At 41.5% G+C, this 17,769-nt stretch overlaps 1 protein-coding gene across 4 annotated transcripts in view; it reads left to right on the top strand.

Moving 5' to 3' along the window:
- The window catches only part of PAG1 (phosphoprotein membrane anchor with glycosphingolipid microdomains 1), a 138,036-nt gene extending 122,654 nt beyond the window's left edge, over positions 1–15,382 (top strand). For all 4 annotated transcript variants that reach the window (XM_038579603.1, XM_038579601.1, XM_038579602.1 and 1 more), the window contains 2 exons: positions 2,020–2,079; positions 6,741–15,382. In XM_038579603.1, coding sequence (XP_038435531.1) covers positions 2,020–2,079; positions 6,741–7,109 — 429 coding nt within the window. In that variant the 3' untranslated portion in view covers positions 7,110–15,382. The remainder of the gene's footprint in view (positions 1–2,019; positions 2,080–6,740) is intronic.
- The last annotated feature ends 2,387 nt before the right edge of the window (positions 15,383–17,769 follow it).

The raw sequence follows: 17,769 nt of genomic DNA, 5'->3' as shown, positions 1-17,769 counted from the left end.
ATTCATTCACAAGATTTTAGTACCAACTTTATGCCACACAATCTTCTAGGTGCTAAGAATACACTAGTGACCAAAACATATAAATGAGCAAAAATTCCTGCCCCTGTGGACCTTACATTTTAGTAGGGAGAGAAAGGCATAAATATGTACGTAAGTAAAATATATGGCATTTTAGAAGGCTTTAAGTTTTATAGAGAAAAATTAGAACAGAATTAGGAACGTATAGTGGGAGTACAGTTGTGAATTGGGGTATGCCTACTGTGAAGGTGGCATTTGAATAAAGTGTTCAAGGAAGTGAGAATAAGTTGGGGAAGAGCAGATGGAGCAGAGGGAATGGGCATGTGAAGGCTCTGAGGCTGCACCTTACCGGCTTATCCAGGGAAGAGGAGGGAGACTAGATGAGCAGGATAAGAGTCGTAGAAAGGTAATCAGGGGCCAAATCCTTTATGGCCCTTACTCATAATCTGAATAAATCAGGGGTCATTAGAAAATCTTGAGCAGAAGAACAGATTATTTTAGGTTTAGAAAAGATACCTCTGACTGTAGTGTTACATTCAACTGTAAAGGGTAGGAGCAAGGAGACCAAACAGGTGGCCATTCTCACAAACCAGACAAGAGATGGTGGTAGCTTGGAACAGGCCAGAAGTCATGGGAGAAACTAAACTAGAGCCAAGAGATTTGTTGGTGGACCAGATGTGTAAAGAAAGAAAGACAAAATAATGATGATCCCAGGTGTGGCCTGAGCCACCAGAAAGATGGAATCGCCCTTAACTGAAATGGAGAGGATGACAGGCAGGCAAGTTTTTGGAGAAGATTGGGTATTCAGTGCTGGCCATGTTTCATTTGAGATACATACTGGATGTCTGCGTAGAAGCAGCAGAGAGCAGCTGGATGAATGAGCAGCCTTATGAGAAAAGGCCTGGGCTGGATTTGTACACTTGGAAATCCTCAGCAGAAATTTTTCCTTAAAGCTATGACATTGGATGAGATCATTGAATGAGTGTAATGGCATCTAGAGGAGTTCCCAGGGCACAAGTCTGGGAAAGAAAAGGAACAGAGGACACCAAAATAGGAAAGAAAAACAGGAAAGTTCAGTGTCCTGGAAGCCAGGTAAAGAAGGTTCAGGGACAGAGGAGTGGCCACTGTGGCAAAGAACAGCGATGAATCAGAAAGTGAGGGCTGAGGACTGTCAGTCCCATTGGCTACATGGTGGATATTGGTGTCTGTGGAGTGTCAGAGTCAGAAGTGTGACTGAAATGGGTTTAGAGAAAGAATAGGAAGGAACCATTATTTGGGCAGCTTTTTTAGACAACTCTTTTAGGAGGTTCTGCTAATAAAGGGATGGGCTGTTTTGTTTTTAGAATCAGAAATAACAGCATGGTTTCATGTGGGTAGGAATGATTTCATAGGGAGGGAAAAGCTGATGATCTAAAGAAAATGGGAGAATTGCTGGAGCACGTACTCCTGATAGATGTGAGGGGACAGGATTTCATTCATCACCTTAATTAAAGAGGGGCTTAGAAAGTTCTTTGGTGACAGGGAGGAAGGAAAATTGGTGAAGACAGAGATGGGGGGCAGGGTGGGGTACAAGTTCATGGAGATTTCTTCAGTTTTTCTCAAGGTCACCAGCTAAGAGTAAGGATGGGGTGAGGAGGTAGGAGGTGTTGGAGTCTGAGGAGAGAAAAGAAGCTAGGAGGCAGACAGCTAGGAGAGCCGGGACCGGGTATACTAACAAGTGTGGTATGACATGGAGCAGCATTAAGGACTCACTTGAGGGTTGATTTCACCAGTGACTGGAAAAGGCATTGGGTATTTAATACTACTGGGTATTGAAAAACATCACACAAATTTTTAGAAGTGCTTATCCTCAGTTGCTTGATGTAATTTCTTTGTAGAAAGATTTCTTCCCTAAAAATCATTTGAAAACATTTTTATTAGATTGTCAAAACATATGCAAAAGAAAGGCTGGATTATTGACTTCAAACTATACCTTCCCTTGGCTTGTGTTTGTTTTAACAGAGATTTAGTTCATTGTCATACAAGTCCCGGGAAGAGGACCCAACTCTAACAGAAGAAGAGGTGAGTTTTGTTGCTTTTTAAATAACTGGAAAGCTCTAAAGTATAGTTTCTCTCCTTGCATAAACGCCTGTCAATGTTGCCCTTCTCCAAAAAAGCTAAAATACTCTTCAGCATATGTCTGGAGACCAGGGTTTGGGGATGTTGGCTTTATAATGGCTCAGAGAGAGTAACTGGCAGATGGTAAGATAAGGGGGAGGACAGGATGAACAGGTCACCTAAGTAAAAGAAACTGAGGAAGAAAGAAGCATCAGAAAAAAATAGAGGGGATCCCTGGGTGGCTCAGTGGTTTAGCACCTGCCTTCGGCCCAGGGTGTGATCCTGGAGTCCCGGGATCGAGTCCCACGTCGGGCTCCCTGCGTGGAGCCTGCTTCTTCCTCTGCCTGTGTCTCTGCCTCTCTCTCTCTCTCTCTCTCTCTGTCTCTCATGAATAAATAAATAGAATCTTAAAAAAAAAGAAAAAAATAGAATGAGGAGGGGAGAAAATAGAATGAGAAAAGAGAAATTTAAGTATGAGAGCTTAGTGAGCAGTCAGGAAGTCCACCTTTAAAGGAAATTAATCATGGGTTGGAAAATACAGGAAATTGGAACAGGTGGGTGTAGGGAATTTAATCCAGTCTGGGAGATGAAGGGGAAGGTTTCAATGAGGCATTTTGGAGGTAGACAGCAGGTAACTCCAGAAAGTACAAATCGGGCTGGAGCAGCAGTCAGACATAGCAGCCAACAAGGAGGGACTGTATATCCTCCCAAGAACCAGGGCTAGATATTCACCGGTTAACTTTTCACAGAAGCATTAAGTTTATAAAAGCCAGTATATATATTATATCGAGCTAGGCTCAGAGAGCGGAACACCTTAATTTATCTAGCTGCATAAAGCTTCCATCTGGAATTCCTAGCACGGTAAATTTGGTACATGTAGAAAAATGACATACATATGCAGGTACATCCCCTCCTATTATAGCACTTTGCAGAGTATTGAAATGTGGAATAGACTACAGTCGCACGCTGGAAGTTCAAAGAGCAGAAGAACTTTCCATAGGTGATGGATGCCCACATGCCTCTGTGTTTCCTGGCCCAGGGAATGGACCTGCCATCTAGTCACCTGGTCACACCAGCCAGAACCCCGGGCATCATCTTTGACACCCCATTTCCTCGCTGTCCTCAGATTCCATCAATAGCCATGTTCCCTGAACTCCATCTCAAAGGGTTTCTTTCACACACCACTCTTTCCATGTCCCCTGTATGCCCCCCCCCGCCCCCGCCCTCGCTCCCCAGACCATGGCATTGCCCTCCTACCAGGCCCATGACAGCTCCTTTGCCTTATTCCAGCCGTCTGGTCCACACTGCACCAGAGCCATCCCACTTGGGACAAGAAAATAGAATATATGAGAGATCTGGAAACCAGTCCTTTAAAATAAGTTGAGACTAAGTAAAAACTTTATTTTTCTTCTAATCTTAGATTGTTAATGGTTTCAGAAAATAGGACCTTGATATACTGGTCGACTTTTAACACAGATTAAAGAACTGTGACTCATGTATTCATTTTAGGAAAGTGTTTTAGAAAAAATAATTATGGAAGTCACTTATTTCTCTAATGCAATACAATGTTAGTCCAGACTGAAACTACGATCTGAGTTTTAAGTACTATTATCCCAATTTAACAGAAAGATGGGGGAAGGGGTACTTATAGAAAGAGAAATAGGGAAAAGGTAGAGAGTAATTTATGAGAACATAACAATTTACAGTCTGAATAATAAAAATGAAAGATATAAAAGAGAAAAATTGTGAAGGTAAATAGCAAGGGGGCTTGAAAGGATCCCATCTACAAAATAGAAATAATAGTTCTAGAAGGCAAATACTCAAACAGAGCATCAGAAGACTTGAGAATCTTTTATATGCATTAAAAATTACATCCTCTGCATGGTTAGGTTGGTGCCCAAAGATAATATCAAGTTTTTAGTTAATGAAAGAGCCTGTAAAACCTAAGTAATTACAAACAGCAGGGGTATTGATGGCAGGCATCATGGGGAAGAGAGTTGAGAGAAGCTGAAGCAGGCCAAGCCCCATTGTTAGAATGTAGGTAAAAAAAAAAAAAAAAAAGAATGTAGGTAAAGGCATGTTTGTCCTTGATGCTTCCCTGAAGGTGAAGAGTCCCCTCTTCACTGTCATCTTATGATTTACCCTTTTTCATCTGTCCACATTTTCGGCTTGGACCACCTTTCAGATAATAAGTTCTGTATGTCTGTTCCTCACCGTGAAAAGCAGACAACTTACCTTACCTCTTCCTAATTCAAAGAAATTACACACCTTCCTTTCAAGAGTAATTTTTCCGCTAAAATCTCTAAGATGAGAATGTTAATTTAATATTGATTAGAAGGGTTAGACCCACATGGCAAGAGTTTCCCAAAGATAAGATTTCTCTGGCTCTAAATCTGTGGATTGTCAAGGCCTGGCAAAACAGAACCACCAGCCTGCAGTGAAAAGTTCTCATGCAAATGACCGGTTAGCATGCGGCAGGCCTGTCTTAAGAAGCGTTTGCGGCCAGCTGGAAACTTCATCCACAGTATGTGAGATATGTGAAAGCAAGAAAATATCTCTCTGCACTTGGGAAGCCAAGCATCTGTCAGGAGGCATGTTCATTTATTTCTTGGGTGTTTGAATAAATCAATCATTATGGCCAAGATAAATATAGGTAATGAAGGATATTTCTACTTATTTCCAACCATGATTTCTAACAATAAAATACTCCCCCCAAAAAAATCTTTATCAGTATGTTTAATCTATCATTACCAAAGAAAATTAAATCCCTCTTGATAGTAGAGGTTATATGGGGTATATTAGCAAGACTGAGTAGGTGTGTCTGGAAAGTAGCCCACTCTTCGCATAGGAAAGAGCACCCTGTAAGTTCATTGTCTGCGAATTTCACTTCTGAGTTGGCTGGTGGCAAATAAGAATGAATTTTTCCCACAGGAAAAAAAAAATTATCACCTTCTGCAAATGTCTTTTTAACCAGTATTATGCAGAGAAGTTGAAAATTAATGGAAAATGATGCTTTTGCAGATGTATGTGTATTGCCAGTGAGAATCCAGGACCTATTTTTTCAGACCGCTCTGATGCAGAAAGAGTGGATCAAATAGTCTCGTTCAATGGTTCTCACACTTTAGTGCCCATGAAAACCAGCAGAGTGCTGTGCCCCACCCCCAGCGTTTCCAATCCAGTGCTTCTGGGATAGGGCCCGAGGACTTACCTTTCCAGTAAATTCCCAGATCCTGCTGCTGCCAGTTTGAAGCCCACATTCTGAGAACCATTCATCTCACATTTGTTTTCTGCCCTTTTTTTCTTAAAGTAGTAGAGCCTTTTTTCAGGTGGAATAGCATTCTGATAATCAAAATCAAATGAAACATGATACTCTAGTCAGGACCTGGAGGCCTCTTGAACTTCCCATCCCTCAGATGACCCAGAGAGAACCTGGTTTTCCTGGAGTTATGCCAATATGTCTGGTCTACTTACAAAGTTGAAGCTACCATATATAATTGTTCTCTGGAAGTACGCTCCAGAATTAGTACAGTTAATAAAGAATCCACTTCTGGGTTTATATCTGAAGGAAATGAAATCATTTTCTTGAAGACATATCTTCACTCTCATATTCTTTGCAGCATTACTCAACCATGGCCAAGATTGGAAACAAACCAAGTGTCCATCAGCCAATGAATGGATAAAGAATATAAGAGAGATACACTCACACACATTATAAATACACATTTGTGTGTGTGTGTGTGTATGTGTATATATATATACACATATATATACATGTGTACATGCACACGTACACACAATGGAATATTATTCAATCATAAAAAGGAATTTCTGCCTTTTGTAACAACTTGGATAGATCATGAGAGCATTATGCTAAAAGTGAAATAAGTCAGAGAAACACAAATACTATATGTTCTCACATACATGTGGAATTTAAACAACCCAAACTCATAGAAATAGGAAATAGAATGGTGGTTGCCAGCAGTTAGGGAATAAGGGAAATGGGGACATGTTCGTCAAAGGGCACAAACTCCCTGCTATAAGCTGAATAAGTCTTGGGGCTTCTAATATAGATCATGGTGACTATAATTAAAAGTAGTATACTATCATACTTGAAAGAGTAGATTTTAAAAAAAATATTTTATTTATTTATTCATGAGAGACAGAGAGAGAGGCAGAGACACAGGCAGAGGGAGAAGCAGGCTCCATGCAGGGAGCCTGATAGGGACTCAGTCCCAAGATCCCGGGATCATGCCCTGAGCCAAAGGCAGACGCTCAACCACTGAGCCACTCACATGCTCCGCTGAGTAGATCTTAAATGTTATCAACACACACACACACACACACACACACACACACAATGGTAACTGTAGTAATGGAGGAGTTAACTAACCTTTCTGTTAATCATTTCACAGTATATATATGTATCAAATTACCATGTGATATGTCAATAATATCTCACCAGACCTGGGGGGAAAATTGGCAAAAAAAAATAAAAAATAAAAAATAAAAAAAAGCCTTACAGGGACACACATCCCTATAAGTGCTAAATATCTTAACTTGTCAGTCTAAAGGGGGAGGGAGAGGTCAAACTTGAAGCTTATTTACTTCACCTTTTTGTTTTCTAGATCTCAGCCATGTATTCATCAGTAAATAAACCTGGACAGTCAGGGAATAAATCAGGACAGACCCTTAAGGCACCAGAGTCCGCCTACACCTCCATCCAAAGAGCCACTCAGAGATCCCCCTCTTCCTGTAATGATCTCTATGCTACTGTTAAAGACTTTGAGAAAACCCCAAACAGTGTCAGCACGCTTCCACCAGCAGCGAGACCCGGTGAGGAGCCTGAGCCTGATTATGAAGCAATACAAACTCTAAACAGAGAGGAAGAAAAGGCCACCCCAGAGACCAACGGCCAGCGCGGCCTTTTCCCGAAGGAGAATGACTATGAGAGCATTGGGGACTTGCAGCAAGGCAGGGATATCACCAGGCTCTAGCCGCCCAGAAGGCAAGCCCAGCTGGCATTCGATCAGCTGCTGGGGGCACTTCTTCTGTGGAAGACAAGAGGCGGTATCAACCCCTACTTCATATGCTGCTCTAGGAATCTGAAGACAATGGAAGACGTGGGGACTGCTTGCCAGGGTTGGAAACAGTGAGGTACGTACCTGACGGCACCTGAGCGTGCCCCTGCTTGCCGGGGGCACTGGCACACCCAAGCACATCTCCCTTCTGCACCATCACCCTCTGGAAAGATCCCAGCCACCAGTAGTTTCGTCCTGTGCGCAGGGGGAAAACCAAGATGCAGGGAGGAACTGCACTCATCAAGAACCACGACTCCACCTGCCCCAGATACTGCCATTCACAAGAGCCAGGTTTTTCGTCCTTTCTTCCCCTTTTGGTCTCTGCTCCTCACCTTTAAGTGTATGGCTTTCTCCCCCCTTGAAATCTTCCAACTTCTAATGGTTCATTCCAAGAAAACTCTCCCACAAGGCCTGGCCTTTGCCTTCAACTTTGGTGTCTCAAGATGGTAAAAAAAAAAAAAAAAAAAGACTGTGGTTGCTGGTTACCATCAGCTCACCAGTCCTCTTCTGAGAACCACACCTGGAAAAAGGAGCCCTGCAGGTGGATAGGACTGGGGCTGCCCCTCGAGCTTCTTAGGGCTTCATACCTTCTGGTTTGGGCAGTCCACATCAGCAACCTCTCCCAAAGTACTTGAAGTCATTTTTAGATGCTTTATTTTATTTTTCTAGTCAAAGGGTGCCCCCCCCACCCCAGTATTAAAAACTCTTCAGAGCCTTTTCAGTATTTTCAACAAATATTGTGGTACTTCTATACTTGTTTTAGCCCAGAGCCCATTCCTCTGAAACAGAGAGCCTTAATCTCTATGTTGGGACACAGACCACATATTTGGACGACAGCCATGGCGTCCGTCTCTGAAGGGCTGTGGACTTGAATGTGTATTTCTGATGATCCCTCTGCCACACCAACAGTGTGAGATTTCATAAGTTAACTTGCTACCCTAAGGTAATCTATCTAAAATCAAAATGTAAACATTTATTTTTGTTATATAAATTTATAAGATGTTTTATGTTTAACACCTAATTTCTAGAAAGTGCCAGAAAAAATGTATATTAACTATTTTGATTTTATGTACAATGATTTATACTCATTTTGAAAAAACACCATAAAGCACATAAGCTAGATAATTACACATAGTTGTTAATCTGTTTTCTAATCAAGTGTTTAAAATATTGTAGGTTTTTAAAGACTTAACTTTTCAAATGGTACTTGGAGCCCTGGTCAAAGTCATCTGGCTCACTAGAGAATAAGTGGAATGAACATAAATGAGCATTTTCAGTGATTTGTGGTGGGCAATACTGAAATATTTGAAATGGTAAAGAAAAAATAGAAGAATGAAATATGACTAGGGATGACTGTATTATTAACCTCATGAAAGTATTATCATTCCATTAAGATTTAGTTACATCTTTAAGAAAATTTATATTGATGGATTCTGCAATCCAGTGCTTGCAAATGCAAATTGCCTATTGAGATTCTTTTCCTCTTCATTTTACAAAAATCAGTGGCTAAAATAACTCCGATTAAGAGTTCAGCCTGGTTTGAATTTTATCATCTCTTTAGATTTTTATAAGGCCAACATTGGGAAATTTGTTCACTTTTCCTGTGAAAAGGACCCTGCTACTACGCAGTGTGGCTATAGAAAGGGACCCTTGCCTACACTGAGAGAGGAAAAAAAAAAAAAAGAGGCAATTCTTCTATACTACTGTGATATCCTTGGGTTTTCAGGTCAAATAATCTTACAGTTTTCACCCATTGTGACAAAGGATGCAATTGGGAGGATGAAGCATCTTGAAAATGGTAGGAACCAGCTCATTGGCATGTCTCTTCCATCCCTTGCATTCATGGCTTGATCCTATGACTGCTGAATAATGACGTTTCTGAAATTGTCAAGTGAGCTTTGTTGGGGTCAGCTGGTTGGTTGTCATTATTTTGCAGTCAGCCTAGCCTCTCCCATGAGGACCTCATGAGCCTAAGCACAATCGTCACTAGATGGTAATAACAGAATACCTTTGGGTGGGGGGGAAAGGTTATCGGGAAGGCACCAAGGTCTTTGCTCTTTGAATTCACATCTTTCATAAGCACTGTTTTGCCTGGTGATTTTCATTGCTTGCTTAGTATTGAGTTTGACCCAACAATCTCTATACCGTGAGGTTCCTTTAGCACCGGGTGATCTGTGTCACATCGCATACCTAGTGTTGTGCTTGCTGCAATAACGTCCTTTCCGAGCGCCTGACCACTCAAAAGTTTTCTTGTATTTCATAGTGTCTTTACTTATTGCCAGGGAAGTGGGTATGATCTCTAAAGTGTAAAATCATTTCTAGAGAGAAAAGTTCTTTATAAATTACTCATGTCATCCTGAAATTTCGCTATCAGAATTTCCCCCAGAAGTTCTGAAATAAAGGCTATGCAGTATAGCCATAAAATATGCACTGAAATATCTTGATTTGAGAATCTGCGCTAAGTTGTGATTTAAAGTATCAAAAGTGTATTTTAAAAGAAACTAGAAGGCCCTCTAGTAGAGATCCTAAAAGAAAAATTAATAGCACAATCCATGAGAGTTGGGGGAGGGAGAAACAGTAAACTTTAGGAGCTGGCTCTGCTCTTTAGACCATTGGGTACCTAACTGAAGTATATTTATTGATGCATCATCGTGGTTTTGACCTTACAGTACAATATTTCATAAATTGCATCAATTTTACTTTATTTGTTGAAAATCTATGCTAGTCTTTGAGTTGGACAAAAGCCTATAGCTTCTTTTAAAAAGTTTCATGTTCAGCTAAATGTTAGAGTTTAAATGTATGAAACATGAACACATTTTTTCTGTTCAACTTTGACATCCATATTATGCATTGTTATAATTTAGGTTTGCAAAACTATACAAATAAAGTAAGTTTTAGGAATTTTTTTGTCTTATAAGTCAGAATTATAAACTCATCTTGCCTAAAAGTAGAATCTTTGTTTTTTAGTCAGATATTTTGAAAGTTTAGAAGAATTTTTTATGCTGCTTTTACTATTTCTCAAATGCAGTCAGCAGGAAAGTATGACCTTTGTCATACTTTTATGTGAAATGTCTGAGGACATTTTAAATTATAGAAAAAAGTAATTTTTGCAAGTATGTGGGCCACATTTTTTTTTCCAGTCCTGCACTAAGTTGCATCATTAGGTCTATTAAAGCTTTTGAAAATACTGCCGTCCTTTATGGGGAAAAGGCTAATTACTGATTTTTCTGCCTTCAAAATCCAAGAGTTAATTCCAATTGAGTGCTAACAATAGGTAGTCAACACAGAGAACTAAAATTTACCTCAAGATGTCACTGTGTCTATTTCTCATATTAGATTCTCGTTTTTCTAATTAAAGCATTTATTTAGCCAGTAACAAACTATGTCTGTATATATGTGTGTGTATACACTATACATTCGTATAGATTTAAATGTATACATACACATATATATAAAGTTGTTCTGGTTCTTAATTAGTGATGATACATTCTATTATGTATTTGGAATGTCTACCCTACTAGTGTGATGACCATTGTCATAAAAGCAGAATTAAAAAAAAAAAAAAGTTAGCCAATAGTTTTCCTTTAGTAATTACAAGAAAACCCTCTTAAGTTGCCCTCATGTCATTCTTCTAATTAATAAATTCAGCTTCTAAATTGTGTCCATAATTTCTTAGCTGACAAACAGTGGTGTTTGAAGATCGTTTTCTTCTCTGGGTGGCTCATTATGTGCCCAACATGCCAGGAGGAAAGGTAAACAGGTGTCCCTCGCAGGTACTGTCGAGAAGAGATCTGGCCCGAAAGCAAGCAGGAGCCACGCGGGCCAGGATGGAGCCGTGGCCAGGTGACCCCCGCAGCAGGTGGCAGGAGCGGTGGCCTGTCATCACATGGTTGCATTTTAGTTCATTCTCTTTGGAAGCCACAGGAGTTTAGCAGTGACATCGTGTGCCCGACAGAAGGCGGCTCGAGACAGGGACATGGATGACCTCAGAGCTGCAGCTCGAGACTCAAGTAGGATTTTGTAAATGAGTAAATGACATTTTTTTCCCCCTGGGTTCCTTGTACTAGTCGATGAGTCCCTGTGATCTAGTGATGCCGTTCTTCGGAAAGTGTCGCCTCCAGCACCTGGCCAGCTTCATCTGGGCTGCTGGAAGCACAGTAGGTACGGACGGTTCTTTCCTGGAAATCTTGACAGGCTTATTGTACTGTGTAATTGGGCAAAGTTAAAGTGTAATGTAGGTGTTAATAAGTGACTGATGTGAAAAATAGGAACATGTGTCTCTAATATCAAATATGGCTTTTTTGGGGGCAGTGAAATCTATATTCCTCGTCCTGTGGTAGTATTTTCTTGCTCTGTGTTGTACCTTTTCTTAAACACATTATTCTTGACAGTGGCATTGGACAAGTTGAACACAATAGAAAGTGCTTGACTTAAAGACATCAGTTGAGAAACCATGATAAATTAGTCTTCGTCTGCAAGTATGAAAGTAAATTTAAAAAACCATGGTCCAGAAGAGAACAAATATTCATAAGTGGGTTTTTTTTCCTACTGCTCATTTTTAAGTATGTTTACATCCAGTCTCTGAGAGCTATAAAGTCTGCATTGTTTTCCCAGGTTCTTCTTTATTTAACTAAGAAATCATAGTTCAGATTCCTCTTGATGCCAGATGGAATGAGAAATGTTACAATTTTTGTTAAAAGGGCAATTTTTTAAGCATTCAGTTTGGTAATCATGTATCTTATGTATTTAAATTAGATTTTTCTTTGCTCACCACTTATATGCTATGGGTATTTTTTTAAAAATGTATTATGCTCTGGATGTCTCAGATCACCTTATGTAATGGATTATAAAGGCTGGTAACGGTCATTCCTCAAACCTTCTGTGTATAATATTGGCAACAGTTTTAATGTTGCTACCTTTTAAATATCATGTATTATTAATGCACCTCATGTTTTCAGGGAAAGCTTGAAATCTAGCTAAACAAATAGGAATTTGCATTTCATCATTCATGCATTTTTTTCCTCATAAAAATAGTTTCTCAAAAAAGTGACATATTGTCTCTTAGGTGGTCCCGACCAGTTTCAAAGCTCTCCTCTCGCTCCTCAGTGGCATTTTGCCTCTTCAGTCTCAAAGTCTTTGTTGTGGTCAAACCATCCAATCCACAAAAGAGTGGGAAAGTTGTTTCCAATACTGGGAATTTTTAAACCCTCAAGTCTGAAAATATCTCTTATTGGCTTCAATATCTTCAATTTTTTTCCCCCTTCCTTACTCTAGTCCCTCTAAGGAGCAAGCCTAAAGCGTGGGGTCATGAAGCCACTATTTCTTCCAGTCTCACTTTGGTTCCTCCTACACAGGTGACCTTCCGCCACTCTGCACAGCACCACCCCTGTTCCTCTTCCCCACCGGAGCCGCTCTCTGCTATTCATAGGACATCCCAACACATCTTTTCCAATAGGGACACGATCCTCAGATCACAGATCTTGCCTGTCAGCATAGAAGCATGCCCCAACACCACCCCTACCCCCCCACCCCCCATGAGCAAACAGCTCTGCCCAACTCACATTTTCCTGTGTCACAGGCTGCCGAGAGATAAGGCCACAGGTCCACCTAGGGAAGCATTTGTCGTGGGCTTTGCTAAACCATGTTCATTCTTACCCACATCCTTCATGAGAATGGTGGGCACTCGGCGGCTGTGGGAGAGAATGTCAAAAAGTTCTACTGAGGACTCCAGCGCACAGTTACAGAAAAATTCACCCCACACTCTAACTGGGTAAGCTCACTGCACCCCCCCGCACACAATATATTGAGACTGCCCAGTGTCTCCTAAGTTCCAGGGCAGTTAAGTCCTTGGAATAACCCACCAGTACTTCACTGCAAAGTAGGAGGATGCTGACTCTTTTGAGGAAAAACTCTTTCTTAAAAAATCCATCACTTATAAAATAAGCTGAGTGTGACTTCTTTTAGCCATGGAGCCATTGTCCCCGTTCCCTCGGGAAACAGTGCCTCTGAATTGAATGTTCAAGCATCTAGCTGTGGAGTTACCAAAGAATAATTGAATAATTTGGCCATTTGTAGACTGTCTGACATTTGAAGCAAGAACCCAGATCCCTTTTAAGCACTCGCATAGGTGGATGGGTGATGCAGTGGCTCATGGTCTCACTTTCTATGCAGCTAAGGATCCAGGATGTGTTTAGTTTTTTTTTTGGTTTGTTTTGTTTTTTTGTTTTTAACCTCACTCTCTAAGTCATCATAGTTAATTATTTGGGTGGGTATTCTTGAGTGTAATTTCCCCCCCAAGATAATAGAACTGGCATTTGCTCATTCTCTTCACACATTTAATTTTCAGCAGTTCAACTAGTGTTAGGGACCCTCACTGGGACAGTTAAGGCTAGAAGAAAGACCAGTCCTGGCCCCAGAGCCTACACTCTAACTATACTATCTGGTTTTGTTTTGTTTGTTAACAAGTTGAAAACTAGGAGTTTAAAACCAACTTTTTTCCCTTCTTAAGCTGAAGGGAAAGTTTTAATTTTAGCTCCCCATTTAAGCAATGAAGACTGCCTTGAAAGACAGCAGTGTCCTTCCCTCGGTGAAGAGGCTAAAACCAAAAGCCAAGTCTGTCTCTGAATATTCCTTTGACACATTTTTATCTATTTTTAATGTAAAATCCATAAATGAATCTGACATGGTCTTCATGACTTACCTCTAGGCCTGCTTGCCTTTATTTATTTATTTTGGAACTTATTTTTTGAATATAGGCTTTTCTTATTATTTCCCAGAGCGATCCTAGAAACGATTCTGATGGGCTACCCCATGACTGCCTCCTGGTGTCCTGGAAGTTTGGCAGCAGTGTCAGCAGGGCTTACCTCTTAGGGAGAAGCATCTGAAAAATGCCAGATAAGCTGAGTTTTATGTACAAGTCAACAAGCATTTGAGAAATGCTTTATGCCTCAGATTTTGACATTTAAATTTTTTTTCCCCAAGTACCAGCTACTATTTGACTTGGAGGGGTTGGCGAGCAGGACAGGGATTAGACATAAAATATGAACTAAGTGGCATAGGCAAGACTTCCCACCCCTATGTCTCCATGTGCATGTGTCTCTGGAAAATATATTGTCCCCGCTCCCTGTCTACCACTTTGAGTTGCTTAAGGAGCAAACTGTAAGTGTGTAGAAATGAAAAAGCTGACCTCAAAGACATAAGTTATTTTTAGATATTTTCTTTGTAAACCTAGGAATAAGCCTGGTTTATGAATTGCATAATATGGCTACTACAGCTATAATCTGGAGGTAACTAGATACATCCTTTCAAATATGTTTCCCTTACAAACCTAACTTTGTTGTAACTGGGAAAAGAAACTCCTTGTTTAAAAAAAAAAAAAAAAGCCAACAAAAAGACTTCAGTAAAAGAATGTGGCATCAGTCTATCCTCTGTCCCACAGTGCTTGTTTCTTGCCTATAATATAGTTTTTCAACAATTTTTATGGGAGAAAAAAATGCACATTTTTTCTTGGAAAAGTGAATTGAGGTATTGAATTAAATTCTCCGAGAGGACAACCTAAAGAGAAACATGGGATTTAGAGATGAGCTCACAGCTCTGTGGTCACTGTTCCAGCATTGACTTTACTGTGTGACCTTGAACAAATGATTTAACGACTCTGTGCCTCAATTTCTCCATGTACAAAATGGGGATCATGATACCAACCATTGCCTACCTCATATGGATGTTATGGGGACAAATAAGATAATATAAATACAAATGCTTTGATCTCTGGAAGAAAGGTGCTATATAAATTAAAGTTGTGTTGTTTTTAATGATCCAATTATTATGTTTAAGGTTTAAATAATAGCAATACTGTTAGTCATGTTAAGAATAAGTTTCAATTCAACACATAATTACAATTCTCTTCTGTGGCCAAATCTTGATCGTTCATCCAGTAATGGTACGTAAGGAACTGAAATGGGTTTTTTTTTTCTGTGTGTTTCTGCCCAATAGTATTTCTATTCTAAATGTTCCCAAAAGGCTGGAGTTTAACTTGTGATATCTTATAGTTTACATGTAATGAACCTTATTCAAGCTGTGTACAAAAATATGATTACATGTAAATAGCAGGTACATTGTAATTAAAGGCACTTATCAAATCCTCTTTGTTCTTTTTAAATTGCAATAAAAGTCAATTTTATATTATAAAAGCTTGTTAAAATCCATTTGGTGTTTGGGACTGTCAAGAATGTTACCTTATGTGCCTCGGTGCATACCCAGGGTTTCGGGCTTTTAGCAGTCAGTTCCCCATAGTGACAGGAAGGAGCAGGTGCCTGATGACCGGGCTGCAGAGTGTCGTGGTTAGAATCGCAAACTGCAGAAAAGGACCCGAGTTTGAGTCCCAGCTCCACGGGCACTTTGTGGGACTTCCCCAGACCCATTTCCACATACAACGTGAAGGCTAATAGTATAGAACCTACTACACACAGGGTTGTCTTGGGGATTAAATGAGGTTTGGGGCATGCTAACCAGCACACGCTATAAATCAATGCCAACAGGCCATCCTCACAAGCCTGGGAAATTTTTGACGATGTCTACCCAACACTGGCAGCTACTCTTGTGAAGAAATGCAACCAGAGAGCAAATAGTGCCCCAGGCTATGGGGAACCCCACTCACCTGGTGGCTGAGGGAGGCATAACCCCAGCAGCAATTGCAGCAAAGAGCATCCTATCAGCGGCCCTGGCTGTCCCCTTCCTGACAACTGGAGACTGGTCTTCGGGCAAAAAGGTGAAGCAAGGGTTTTCTTTGGCAAGCTCTGGATCCTTGATGTCTGTGCCCTTTAACCCTGGATACTCCCAAAGCCACACGGTGTCTGTTACTAGGCCTCCCCCACACGTACAACCTGGCCCTCCTCTCTCGAGCTTTCCACTGCTCCCTCCTTCTGCTCCACCCCACCTGCACAGTGCCAGACACCCTGGCCCCATCACCCCACCTGCACAATGCCAGATACCCTGGCCCCATCGCCCCACCTGCACAATGGCAAATATCCTGTCCCCATCACCCCACCTGCACAATGACAAATATCCTGTCCCCAGTTCCCACAGGGCAGCTCTCTTCCTTCCTAAGGAACCAAGTCCTCTCTGTTGTAGGTTACTGTGCCCACTGCTCCTAGGACTGTTGGTGATTTAAGGAGCTTGCTGCCCAGCACAGTCATGAGCCCAAACTTTAATTCTCACTGTGGGCACTGCACACCCGTGAGAGGCTGCTGGGAGCTGGGGGATGAGGGCAGGCACAGGAGGGAACAGAGGGCATCCTGCTGCCTACACCTCATCAGCAAATGCTGGCTGTGCCTTCGCAAGGCCCCGCCTGCTTCCCTCCACCTGCCGCCCTGTCCCGGGCTCCCTCTCCACCTGGGCTTTCTTGTGTGGGGTGCAGGGCAGTGACGGCAACCTTGGAGCAAAGGCAGGCAGAGCCTGGCCATCTGTTTCAAACCCCCGTTTCATTTCTCACCATGTGGGGAGAATTTCCTCCCCTGGAGATAATAGTCCCAACTCTACTCTGTGTGCAAAGGGTTGGAGCTAAAAGGGGCACCTGGGTGCACAGTCGGGTAAGCTCGACTCTTGATTTCAGCCCAGGTCATGACCACAGGGTTGTGAGATGGAGCCTCTCCCCCCATCCCCCTCACTGGACTTCTGCACTAGGCAGCGAGTCTGCTGGAGATTCTCTTCCCCACCCATGCATGCTCGCTCACTCTCCCTCTCTTTCTCTCTAAAAACAAAACAGAAAACAACAAAAAACAAAAATTTGTTCTCAGTCCCTGGATTTCCCACCAGGGCTACCTGAGGAAATGGAAGTTCCTGAGATCAGCAGTCTGGTAGAGTTCCCGTCACCTGTGGAATAGACTGGCCTCAGCAACTCTGTCTCAGGTACGCTGCCAATTCTAGGACCAACTCATAGAACATATTTAACAAGTATTCGTTATGGGAAGTGGAGAATTCTGAGACCCTAGTTAAGGTGAGCAAGACATACTGTACCCTTTTTTGTCTTTTTTTTAAAGAGTTTATTTATTCATGGGAGACACAGAGGCAGAGGCAGACACAGGCAGAGGGAGAATGCAGGCTCCCTGCAAGGATCCCGATGTAGGACTTGATCCCAGGTCCTCGGGATCATACCCTGGGCTGAAGGGAGGCGCTCAACCACTGAGCCACCCAGGTGGACGTTGTCACTGTTTAAAAAAAAAAAAAAAGGTTCATCGGTCCATCTGTCTACTTCTATACATACAATCTGCACTATGTTTCTTTTTATTTTTGTTAGTGACCCAGGACCTTCCTGTTCCTTTAAGGTCACCATTACGAATATTTGCTCTTATCCTAGACAATTCTTAAAATCTCAAAGCTGTCCTTTGGGTGCTCTAAAGCCAACTGTCTACCAGGCATCACATGTTCCCAAGATTTCTCCATCTGTATGCCCTGATGTCATCTCAAAATGTGATCATCCTGGAGCAGAAGGCATCTTTCCCAGCTGCCTTATTCACCCTTAGGGGCACATTTTACTTTGAAGTGACCCCGTAGCTTATAGCACAGTTTTCTGCACACA

The sequence above is a fragment of the Canis lupus genome, chromosome 29 (genome assembly GCF_011100685.1).
Source record: "Canis lupus familiaris isolate Mischka breed German Shepherd chromosome 29, alternate assembly UU_Cfam_GSD_1.0, whole genome shotgun sequence".
In the NCBI taxonomy this organism is placed as follows: Eukaryota; Metazoa; Chordata; class Mammalia; order Carnivora; family Canidae; genus Canis; species Canis lupus.
The sequence above is the reverse complement of the archived record's forward strand: the minus strand, read 5'-3'. Positions and strand labels throughout refer to the sequence as shown.